Raw genomic sequence first — 13,272 nt, 5'->3', positions numbered from 1 at the left:
GGATGGCATTGGTTGTAATGAATGTATTATTAATAAATAAGTCAAGTTAATTGTTTTTTAAGATTCTCGCTACTACGTAAGACTTATTTATGTGATATTTGTCATTTTTATTAATTTTTTATCAATAGCTTTAACATATTCATATTCATAAGAGTAAATTGGATATATCAGAATTAGTTATACAATTAGTGAGTTAGTTATTAGTTAATAATTAGTTGCAACCTTTGTTATTTCCGTTTGTTCATTTACTCTTTATTGAACATTCTGCTTCATTTTTTACACATTGAATAAAAGAAAGAATTCACTCCAACCTGCATTATTAATATGGTATCAGATGTTAACATGTGAATCTCACTTCACCATCTTCAAATCTTGAATCCATGGTGCGAACAAGAACTACCTCCTCCGCTACCACCACTGACTACAAGAAAAATGCCTTTTAATGAGGATAAATTTCGTCAATTGAAGGTGAGTATTTCGTCAGTAATTAATATCAATGGCGACACATCGTCAGTAAAAAATCGTTCGTAATACCTCGTCGGTGATAGGTATTATTATTGACGAAATTCAAAGTCGTCGGTGATAAAAACAATTACTAACGACTTTGTCGTTTTGGCAAGAAGAAGCTATTTTTTTTTTTAAATCCGTAAGTCTATCAATGACGACTTTTTCGTCATTGATACGAAAAAGTCGCAATTGATTTATTTATTTTATAAAAAAAATTATAAATAAAAAAATAATTTTTATTAAATATTAATTTTTTCACCAATCAATTTTTATTATATATTTTTTTAATCAAACAATATATAAAATAATTAAATTAAAAGTGAAACATAATACCAAACTAATTTTTTTATATCAAATATCAAATGTCAAATATAACAATATCCTTCAATAAAGACAATAGTTGCTAAAGTAAATATTCATAAACCATAAATAAATATTAAAGTAATAGTTCATATAACTAAAATAAAAATACTAAAAGAAATTTGTTGTTGCGTCGTCATCATCATCATCATTAGCATTTCTCATAATCTGCGGTTGAGGAGCATCCGACATTGTGGATAGTATGGAGGTATCTGTGAACTTGTCATCATCTGAGCAGTATGTTGCCCATGTGGTGTCGGCATATGTGATGTCTGTTGTCCATATTGTCGCCCTTGTGGTGTCGGCATCATCTAAAAAGTCTGCGGCATCTGTGACATTTGTTGCGTCGGCATCACTTGTGGCATTCGAGACTGTGAGACTTGAGACGTCTGAGGCGACTACGTCATCATCTATATCATTACTGATGGGCTATTTGGCGGCAGCGATTGTGACATCATCTGCATGAATGTCTGAAACATCTAAAATTGTTAAAATTAATGAGCTATTTGTTCAGGGAGTTGCTAAGGCTGCTGAAACGGCTGCTGTAACAATCGCTTAAATGAAAGTGGAGCTTGCTGGGACTGTTGATGTTGAAAACCCATTGGCTGAGATGATGAACCAGATCCATCTCTAGGCGTATAAAAGTAAGACAGTTGTGGACGCATTGGTTGCGTTGGTTGCGTTGGAGCAGCATCACTCATCACTGTCTCCACATGGGCATGTTGTTTAGGTGTCAATACTTGTGTCATCGCCTTAAGATATCTTTGCAGATGAAATATGGTTTGGCTTAAGTCAGGTTGTTCAGTGGCTACAGCAGGTTGTGAGCGTCGTCTTCTTGATTGCCCTTTCGATTTGCGTCCCACTCCTCGCTCATTGCCACGCCTCTCTCCAAGAGTCTCATGAAGTATCTCAATCTCAACATCTTGTCCACGCTCAGAAGGACTAGATTGACTGTCATATCTTGTCTTCATCCGTACCTATTTTAAGAATAAGTTAGAAACCAAACAAACTTATAATTATTTGAATATATTCAAAAGTAATTAGTTTACATAATATTACATATTTTTCTTTGGCATGCTCGTTAACAAACTCGTCTGTGCCCTTCTTTGTGTGACAAACTTTCCAATTCTCAATGCGACTCATGTTTTGCTGATAAATAAAATTTGTAAGCAAATTGCAATGAAATTAAACTTCATAAAATATACAGTATATATATTAACTTACATTTTCATGAAGGGTCTCACCCACAGTTACGGACCCTTGTGTTGAAGGAAATATCATTTTCTGCCGATTGAGAGCATTTTTCTTTGAACGAGCCATAAGCTCCTCAGATGTGAAGAACTTTAGCCGCCATTGTTCTTCATTGAGTTCATTGGGGGGGGGGGGGGGTTTCTTGAATGCAATTTCAAAGTCTTTTGAATTTTTGTAAAATTCTTTGAAATGCACAAATCTAATGTTCTTTCTCGTCTTATATTTTTCGCCATTTCAGCTAACAAAATAGCTAGTACTTTTGGATGTCTGCCAATTTGGTAATAGTACTGCATTTGACAAAAAAAAAAAATATTGTGATAACATACTAATAGTTTTTATTTATTGATTTAGATATATATTTCAAAAACTTTACCCGAATTTCGGTTAAAATGAGTTGTTCGTACTCTCCAACCCTACAATTCTATTGGAGACATTGTGAAATTCTAATGGCAACGACATCCCAGCTTTTTTTCTTCTATCTTCCAAGTTAGCCAAAACATTCCTCCCGCGGCCTTTTCTAGATTCACCAGACGTCTTGCAAGAGGCATGAATACTGTTAGGATCTAACAAATCATCCCCATCGCCATCTCCACCATGATAACTAGCAACATCTGCCGACAGTTTATGCTAAAAAGATTAACGAAATCATCTGAGCCCTTACTTTAAGAGAATCAAAACAACTAATCAACTTAAATTAAACAATAATAGTAGAATTAGTCATTTCTCAAAACAAAATAACATTAGAAAAACTAGTCATCAATACAAAAAATATCAAATACATTAATTATAATCATCATCACTAATCTAATTTGAATTAGACGGGGACACATCTTCAATTTCATCTTCAAGACGATCAACAAGCAAGTCATCATCCAAATCTTTTACTATTTCATCATCTTCATCATCTCTAATATCATCAACATTTGGAACTATCTCGGAACTTTGAGGGACATTGATAATCCTTGGCGGTTGATTAGGTTGTTGCACAATCAATTCCCCTAAATCCACAAATAATATAAAATTTGATGAGTTATCGTCATGCACAACATCAATATCATCGGTCTCATCAGAACCTTCTGTCAAAATATTTTCCCAAATTTGGCGATGATGTACGTTATGAACAACTCTCCAATTTGGACCTCTAACAAGATCATCCAAAAAAAAAAAAAAAAACTTGCTTAGCTTGATTAGCAAGAATATAAAAGTCATCTTTGTACCATACACCACTGAGATTTATGCTAGTGATGTTATTTTCAGAAATTATTTTTTTCTTTTTTGGATCTGTGTTGAACCATTTACACTGAAATAATACTACCGAATATGCACTACTAAAAGACAAATGTAATATTTCTTCAAGTTCTGCATAATAGTCAAAACCTTCTGTCCCTGAAACAGACACCCCACTGTTTTGAGTATTGCGATCTTTATCTCGACTGTGTACAAAAAATCGAACACCATTAACTATACATGCCATATGAATACACATCGAGATCAGACCCAGATGCCAAAGCTAGCAATTCATCACTATGTTCTAATTACCCGAGCTTATACAAATCAAAAATCTGAAGAAAAAAAAAAGAAGAAATTTAACAATTATAATTTGAGAGGTTTGGCGATTAGGAATAAGTAGATAATAGAGAAAGAAATACTTGCACATCTTCTTATGAAACCACGAAAGAAATTCTTTTTTATGTAAAAGATTATGGTTATTGTTTCGGTCCCTCCGTCTGATTATTTCGAGGTGCTCTCTATTAAACAAAAAAGTTATTACGAATTTAGCTAAAATTAATAATACAATGTTATTCATCAAGAAATATGTAATCATTTGATTAACTTACATCATGTAAGATTCGATCTCGATACAATTCTCTAATATGTACCACTCAGCTCTTTTGCGAGTATTCTCGTCGAGAGTTGTTATTGTTTGCTTTCCGAGTGGACAACATTGAGATTTGAAAACCGTTAAGTATCGAGATAGAAGAGGAGCATCTTCATAGCACTCAAGATAGTTGAATTTTGTATGCACACCTTTGAAATACATGCAACAAAACGTCAATGCCTCATCTATCACATATCCTTCAGCAATAGATCCTTCCGGGCGTGCATTATTTCTAACATAATTTTTCAATTTTTTCATGTATCTTTCAAATGGATACATCCATCTCATAAAAACTGGCCCGCCTAATATAGCTTCCTCAGGCAAATGTAGCACCAAATGTATCATGATATCAAAAAATACTGGAGGATAAATCCTCTCCAATTTGCACAAAATATGAATTAGATCTCCTAGTGCCTTCTCCATATCTTTTACATTCAATGTCCTAGCACATAAAATTCTAAAAAAATTGCACAATTCTATTATGGTGCTTGACATTTTCTTTGATAAAAACTTGCCAATACAGACTGAAAGTAATCTTTGCATTATGACATGACAGTCATGGAATTTCAATCCAACAATATTGTTATTAGTTACTTTCGTCTTCAAATTCGAACAAAACCCATCTGGCAATTTAACTTCCTTCAGGAATTTACAAAACACTTGCTTATCTTCAAAAGTCAACACATAAGGGGCATGGGGTTTCAACAAACTTTTCTGAGCATCTTCGTAAATCCATAAGGATTAACGAACTCCCATTTTTTTTTCAAATCTTGTCTTGCACTGGTGGTGTCTTTAGACTTGTCATTATCTCATAAGGTGCCAAGGATACTGTTGACCTCGCTTTTAGCCAATGACAATGAGTTTTAATAGTAAGCGATAAGTGATATAATTTAGATATAGTATGAAAAGATAAATAAAGAACACAGAATTTTTAAGGAGGTTCGGCCCCGAGCAGTTCGGTAATAGCCTACTCCCCTTGATTTGTATTGACTTAAGAACAAAGAATACAATGATTCTTCTCATAAAGCTCTTACAATGACATCTCTGAGTATGCTCTCTTAGATAATTCTTTTGACGCTTTGCCCAGTGAGAATAGATTACTATTTATAGGGCTATGTGCTTGAGGGAAGGTTTCCCTTTTATTTACAATGTCTATAATTGATAAGATTACACATTACATATATAGAGTACACAAATTGAGGAATTTTGACAGCTTACCATATCTTTGTGATACGATCCTAGATTTATAGGGATTGCTCTTGTGCTTCACGATGCAAATTCTGACATTGCTAAATGTTGATATGCTGTTTGGATTGTCCACTACTCGGTTGGGAGGACCTCGTCCGTATAGGTATACACGGTGCTCGACTTAGGACATCTCCTTCGGGCAGATTTGGGGAATCACTTCCACATGTCACCAGCATGTGATGCCATGTCAGAATGTGAAAATTGGGATAACATTTGCCCCCCAAGTCTGTACGGGACTTCCGAAGTTACGTGGAAACTTCATTCGAGCTGCCTTTACATTTGAATGGTTGACACGTGTCGAATACATCTATTCGTGATTCGATGTGAGTCAGACCAGGCATCTCTTCGGTTTTCGGCTAATTAATGCTCTTACTTAATTAATACCTCGAGACACGGTTTATTTTGCACGCTTTGACGGTTATTCTCTTGAGGCACTTGATTGCTTTAATTTCCCAATATTTATTTTTGGGGGAAATCGAAGCGTCCGAAATGATTACCCCTTTTCACTAGTTTGCCTATAAATAAGGCTGGAACTTCTTCAGAATTTACTTTCACCATTTTCTCCATTAAAAAAACTCAAAGCAAAAAAGGAATTTTCTTCAAGTCTGTCTTGAAATTTTTAGCAGAGGCATCCGAGCAGCTTCGTCTGGACTACGTTTAGACTTCAAACAGTAAGTGTTCAACCTTTTTCTCTTTTAACTTTGTATCTTTAATCACTGGGTTTCCATTGTAGAAAATACATTTGTTCTTGACTTGTTGTAGAAGATACATAGAAAATCTACGCTCGAAACTTTGTAGTTTTCTCTGCAATAGTTCGTACAACTTCATGGTTTACGACATTTTGACTTTAACCTTGCAATGTTCGATTTTCACCTTGCTCATTCGAAGCTTCGTGAAATTTAACTCTTAACCCAAAAATTCAAAACTCTTGAGTTATCACTTAATCTTTGTGCATTTTTCCTCTTTTTAATCTGTTGAGTAGTCCTGGTCGGCATATTTACCTGTTTATTATTTGATATCCTGGCTAAACACTCATCTCGTGTGTTGTCTTTTGTATATGAACCCTGGTGAGTTTTGGGGAGGCGAACACCGAATTGACCAGGATTTGCTTCAACTTTTGTACGAGGATCAACCTTGTCTTCGCGCTAGTCCGTCCTCTTCGAGTGACGGACTCTCTAACTCAAGCTTTAAGGATTGGGAAGTGAGTAGTGATCGCTCTCCTACTCCAGAACCCGAAGTGCAACACCACTCTTACTCCGAACAGATCGCAGGAGAAGGATACGGTCGCTTCATTTGGGAGCTGAAGAAGGGTTCGAGATGTTATCTTCCGTCCAACTAGACGTATATTGTCTGACCAGGTGTTGCTGATACTCTTCCCATAGGCCGTCCAAGTTTTGGTAACTTCGGTATCCCAACAGCTGACCCTGCCGTTACTATTGCACAACACACACATCAGCATCCGTCCAAGAGAAGGATTATGGCCCGCACAAAGCAGACGATGCGAAAAGTCAGCGCGTCTGACTCTCACGTGGCCCAGCTTGCCAATGGCCAAGTACCGAGTAGGATCTGCCCGCCATGGAGGAGGAGGATCATGAGGGGGACATCGAGGTCCAGGAGATAGAGGAGCAGGATGATGTCCGTCCTGATAGCCCTTCCAAAGTTGAGGAGGAAGGAGTGGTCGAACCTTTAAATTTTAGAGGGTATAATGAGGTCGGGGAGCTGGTATCCGCGAAGGGTGACGTCTTGGTCGAGGGGGAAGACTATGTCACCAAGGAGTTTACCGAGGCAGTCCCGCACAGAAGGCAAAGTGCTTTAGGGGACAGATGGGTGTGCTTTAGGGATTTATGAGGGACTTGGATAAAGTTGGGTACTTGGGCGGACTTGAGTGTTGCGTCCCTTCTTTCAACCACTGGGCAACTAACCCAAAGAAAGGGTTCTATGCCTGGTCGGGTGCTCACACTAAGCAAGGGGCGATGCTGCCTTTGCACTCGTACTTCAAGAGGGTTGCGGATTATTTTTGCCTTTGTCCGACCCAGTTCACTTCTAAGGGCATTAAGTACTTGTCTGCCCTGTTTGTCCTCTACGCCATTCAAGGATGGGGTGTGCCGTCCCCACACGAGGTCAACTGGCTTTTTGACTTGAATTCTACCCCTAAGCAGAGCAGGTCGGGGTACTTCTACTTCTCTCAGCCAGAACGCAAGTGGCTGACGGGCACGGTGGACAAGGATGTTAGCAAGATCAGGGGTTTTGTTGACGAGTACTACTTCGTGGAAGGCATAGATACCACCTATACTCAGTTTAAACAGATCCGAGTGTACTGCCATCCACCCTTCACATTGGCACTTAGGGACAGGACTCAGAAGATTCTTCAGCTACCGGATGCTGCTCGGAATATCACTTTACTGACCTCGAAGGACAACTTTGTGAAGTACACTTCGACAGGTAGCATTGCTTCCGAGCCAAATGCTAGCGAGAAGGGAATGTGTCCCTTTACTGTCTTCTTGGTAGTATTGTGAGCCCAAAGTACCTGAGGTAGCTCGTCCACCCACCTGCCTTTGGCAGCATCTAATTTCTTCTTGATAGTATCCTTCAAGGTTTTATTAACAACTTCCACTTATCCATTTGCCAGAGGCCTAGACACTAACGAGAAGTTTTTAATTATTTTGTTCCTTTTGCAGAACTCAGTGAACAAGTCGCCATCAAACTGGGTTCTATTGTCGAATACTATCTTCATGGGAATTCCAAACCTACAGACAATATTCTTGACAACAAAGTCGAGGACTTTCTTGCAGGTTATGGAGACTAGAGATTCGACCTCAGTCCATTTAGTGAAGAAATTGACAGCTACCACTGTGTACTTGGCTCCTCCTCGTCCTGTGGGGAGTGCCCCAATTAGATCAATCCCCTATACAGCAAATGGGTAAGGAGAGGTCATCATCCTTAGCTCTGCTGGCGGTACGCGAGGTACATGTGAAAACCTCTGACACTTATCACACTTTTTGACAAACTCATGTGTGTCCTTATTGATCGTTGGCCAGTAATCTCCTTGTATAATGATCTTTTTAGATGGGCTCTGCCAACCTATATGATCCCCACATAAGCCTTCATGAATTTCTCTGATGATCTCGTTTGCTTCTGTAGGAAGAACACACCGAAGTAAAGGCATTGAATAACCTCTTCTATATAGTTTGCCTTCAATTATTGTGTATCGAGGCACTGAATACAAGAGTTTTTGCGCCTCGTTTTTGTCAGTTGGAAGTTTCCCGTCAAGTAGATAGTTGATGATAGGGGTCATCCATGTATGTGAACTGTCTATCATCTCTATGTCTTCCTTTTCACATATACTTGGCTCGCTCAGCATCTCCACCAGAACCAAGTTCAATTCATCCAAGTCATTTTGTGAGGCCAGTTTTGCCAAGGCATCAACATTAGAGTTTTGTTCTCTTGGAATTTGTTCGATTTTAAAGTAATCGAATCTTTTCAAGTTCTTCTGAACCTTCTCTAAATACTTAGCCATTTTTAGGCCCTTGGCCTGGTATTCCCTGAGAACCTGGTTTACAATCGATGTGAGTCACTATGGCAGATGAGATTTTTGACTTTCAACGCCTCGACTATCTTTAAGCCAGTGATCAAGGCTTCATATTCAGCCTCGTTGTTTAATGTGTCAAATTGAAATCTCAAAGCATAATGAAACTTAAAGCCTTTCGACGAAATTAATATTACCCCTGCACCCGAACCTTGCTTGTTGGATGCACCATCTACGTATAACTTCGAAGTGTCTACGTCTCGGTGAACAGGAGGAATTTCTTCTAAAGTTATTCCTTCTATTAAGAAGTCTGCCAAGGCTTGGCCCTTGATGGATGTTCGAGGGTGGTATGTTATGTCGAACTGCCCCAGTTCGATTGAGGATTTTATCAATCTTCCAAAAGCATCTGGTTTTGATAAAACTTGTCTCAAGGGCTGATCGATTAACACTTTATGGAGTGTGCCTGGAAGTAAGGTCGTAGCTTGCGAGACACATGGATTAGGCACAAAGCGAGTTTTTTGAGAGGGGGATATCTCGACTCTGCCCACAGTAACCTTTTACTTACATAGTAAATAGGTTGATGGTGTTGGAAATTATTTTACCAGGATCTAGATTTACTACCAAGTATGTTTCATTAACATCCTAATATGAATTCTAAAACAATGAAATAAACACATAAGAGTTTAAGAAAACCTTACATTGGGTGCAGCGGAATAATATGACTCATTCCATTCAGATCTCTAGCACTTAATTCCTTTCTGTAGCAGAGCATTATCAAGATCTGAATCTGGATCTCTTTCTCTCCTTCTTTGATGCTGATTTTCCATAGTCTTACATACTATGATTGAGGTACCACTTGATGTGTGTGGGCACTACTCTATCACTCAAGGGTTTCGAAATTGTAGAGAGGAAAAGAGAGAGAAAGTGGCGTGTAGGCTTTTTTTTGAAAGAAACAATGTGCAAAGTTATGAGTTTCCTGAAGCAACACTTTCTATTTATAGAATGCCCTCTAGGTTTAGGTTAGAATTGTATGGCATTAAAATAATGAAAACTATAAATGGTAATTTCTTGTGCATAGTGGGCGGCCACACAATGGATTTGGGCCTCACTTTGTAACTTTCCTATTTTGTTATTTTTCATTCCCATTTTCTCAAAAATGCCAATTTTCCAATTTAACCATTCAAATGCCAATTCTAATTATTTAATAACTTAAAAATAATTATTAAATAATATTATCATTTAATATATTTATTAATTTAGACATATAAAGTATCTTAATTAATAAATAAACCTAGAATCTCTTTTCTTTACAATTTCGCCCTTGCTTAGTGAAAATTCATAAACTAGACATAGTCTAACTTTAAAATTATAATTGATTAATCAAAATCAATTAACTGAGTCTTACAAGCAGTATGGTCTCAACTAGTATGGGGACCATGGGTCTATATAACCGAGCTTCCAATAAGTCGAACCGAATTTACCAAGTAAATTCCCTAACTTATTAATTCCTTATTGAATCCACTCTTAGAACTTAGAATTGCACTCTCAGTCATATAGAACGCTCTATATGTTCCACGATATAGATACGTCATTAGTCATCCATTGTTATAATCCTAATGTGATCAATGATCCTCTATATAGATGATTTACACTGTAAAGGGATTAAATTACCGTAACACCCTACAATGTATTTTATCCTTAAAACACTTAACCCTGTATAAATGATATTTCAGCTAAGTGAAATGAGTACTCCACCATTTATTTTTCGTTTGGTTAAGCTCGAAGGAAATCATCCTTTACTTTCTATTCGCCAGATAGAAGCTATAGATTCCATATTTATGTTAGCACTCCCACTCAATTGCACTACCGTGTTCTCAAAATGTACGTATCACCCTGATCCAAAAGTAGGCTTAACTAACAAATCAAAGAACACGAATAACACTCTTGAGATTGAACCTAATCATATCAGGATTAAGATCATTTGATCTAGGATCAACAGGTGATATTGAATTGAGTAGATATTATGGTAAATTCTAATATATCTAATCAAAGTTCAATATCGGTCCCTTCCGATGTATACTCCATACATCTGATACTAGTAAACTTTCCCAATGTCCTGGAAAGGACATAACACTTTTCCAAGGTGTAAGAATACATATCGCTGATTATCATGTCAGTCTAAATCCAGTAAACTGATAAATCAGGGAATAAACTTTTGAACATATAATTAAGATTATATTCCACTGTGCTGACAACACTATAATCATTAACAAATTCATATGTTCTGGACTTAAATAGAATTCATACATTATATATATATAATCATGAAATTAATCATGTGAACCATGCAACATAAAATGTTATTTCTGACCTTTATTAATAAGTAAATCTGATTATATTGAAATGAGTTTTATTTAGGGCACAAAACCCAACAGATGGTGCTTACCCTCTTCTCGCACTATTGTCGCACTAATCGCATCTTCTGAGATAGCCAATTAGAGGAGTAATGTTTCTCCAGTTATTGGTTTTGCCAAAACAAGAGGCATCACTAAATGCCTTTTAATGTTCTGAAAGGCCTCTTCACACTCTTCTGTCCACTCAAATTTCTTGTTGCCTAGCAATACATTGAAGAATGGCAAACACTAATCAGTTGACTTTGAAATGAATCTGTTAAGTGAAGCCATCCTTCTTGTTAAGGCTTGTACTTCCTTAGGCTTTGTTGGTGATGGCATGTCTATCAATGCCTTGATTTTTTTTGGGGTTTGCTTTGATACCCAGCGTATTGATTATGAATCCCAAAAATTTTCTTGAGGAAACTTCAAAGGAACACTTTTTTTGGGTTTAGCTTCATATTATATTTCTTTAATATTTTGAAGTATTCTGCGAGGTCCGTGGTATGACTCCCACTTTTAACTGACTTTACTAACATATCATCGACGTAAACCTCCATGTTTCGTCCTATCTGATTTGCGAACATCTCGTTTACCAGTCGCCGATATGTTGCCCCAACATTCTTTAGCCCAAATGACATGACCTTGTAGCAGTAAAGTCCCATGTTGGTTACGAAGCTCGTATGTTCCTGATCTGGGACAGGCATTTTTATCTGGTTATATCCAGAATATGCATCCATAAATGACATAAGCTCGTACTTGGCAGATGCATCCACTAACTGGTCAATCTTAGGTAGTGGGAAACAGTCTTTTGGGCACGTCTTATTCAGATCAAAAAAGTCAATACAAGTTTTCCAAGTTCCGTTAGGCTTTGGGACGAGAACAGGATTGGCTACCCACGAGGGATAAAACACCTTGCGTATAAAGTCATTGACTAATAACTTGTCCACTTCCTATTTTAGCGCCCCTTGTCTCTCGGAATCCAAGGGTCTCCCTTTCTGCCTCTTTACTGGGTAGTTTGGATCAACATTTAAATGATGGCAGATAATATTAGGGTCAATCCCTATCATATCTCCATGGCTCTAGGCGAACTGATCTTGATTCGCCCTTAAGAAACTTATTAGCTGCTTTTTTAACTGCTCGTCCAGGTTCTTCCCAATATAAACACACTTTGCGGGAATTCCTGGGTCGAGAACAACTTCTTCCAATTCTTCAATTGGTTTTAATAAGTTTTTTTCATCTTGAATCTGAGGGTCAAGATCCTCGTCCTTCTTTTCGCTTTCCTTTGCCAAGACTGTCATTAACTGGTGGTTGGCTTTTCTATGTTGTAGCTCTATGCGATAGCAATTGCGAGCTACCATCTGATCGCCTCGCACCACTCCCACACCTTCTGGTGTTTGAAACTTCAAGGATAGGTGCTTGATCGAATTAACTGCCCCTAGTCCGATCAATGCTTGATGACCCAATAATATATTGTAAGCTGATGGCAAGTCGACAACTAGAAAGTCTTGCATAACTGTGGCGGATAGGGGTACCTCTCCCAAGGTCAATGCAAGCTCGATTATGCCCTGACTGGCGATACTGTCGTCAGTGAAGCCGCAAAGATTTACCATGCAAGGCCTTAACTTGGCCTTTTCGAGCCCCATCTTCTTCATCGTTTCCTTGTAAATGATGTTAACTGAACTACCGTTATCTATCAGCACCCTCTTTATCATTTTATTGGCCAGCTGGATAGTAATCACCAATGGATCGATGTGAGGATACCTCACGTTCTTTTCATCTTCCTCCGAGAATATGATTGGAGGTTCTTTAGTTTTTACCTTCTTGGAAGGTTCTGGAGCAAATACTGACTGCTCATTTTTTTATTTCTTTCACATACTTCTTTTGGGCGTTGTTGCTCTCTCTTGCAATATGTGGCCCTCCCGAAAAAACTAGGATGTCATCTCCTTCAATAGAAAGAGGTTGTAATCCCTGGTTGTTTGGGTTGTTGGGTAGACTGGGATGGTTATGTCCATTGCCCTATCATTTCACAAACTGCTTGAAGTGGCCCCGAGCGATGAGACTTTCTATCTCATCTTTCAATTGACGCCACTCGTCTGTTGTGTGCCTAA

At 37.8% G+C, this 13,272-nt stretch overlaps 1 protein-coding gene across 1 annotated transcript; it reads right to left on the bottom strand.

Moving 5' to 3' along the window:
* Nucleotides 1-11,266: 11,266 nt before the first annotated feature.
* LOC133031994 (uncharacterized) lies at nt 11,267-12,876 on the bottom strand. Its single transcript, XM_061105800.1, has 3 exons — nt 12,279-12,876; nt 11,679-12,053; nt 11,267-11,385 (listed from the first exon to the last, which is right to left on the bottom strand). The coding sequence occupies exons 1-3, from the start codon at nt 12,874-12,876 to the stop codon at nt 11,267-11,269; spliced, it is 1,092 nt and encodes a 363-aa protein (XP_060961783.1).
* Between the last annotated feature and the right edge of the window lie 396 nt (nt 12,877-13,272).

Source organism: Cannabis sativa, chromosome X (genome assembly GCF_029168945.1).
Source record: "Cannabis sativa cultivar Pink pepper isolate KNU-18-1 chromosome X, ASM2916894v1, whole genome shotgun sequence".
NCBI lineage: Eukaryota > Viridiplantae > Streptophyta > Magnoliopsida > Rosales > Cannabaceae > Cannabis > Cannabis sativa.
Note: the sequence above shows the minus strand (reverse complement) of the source record. Positions and strands in the feature narration are given on the sequence as shown.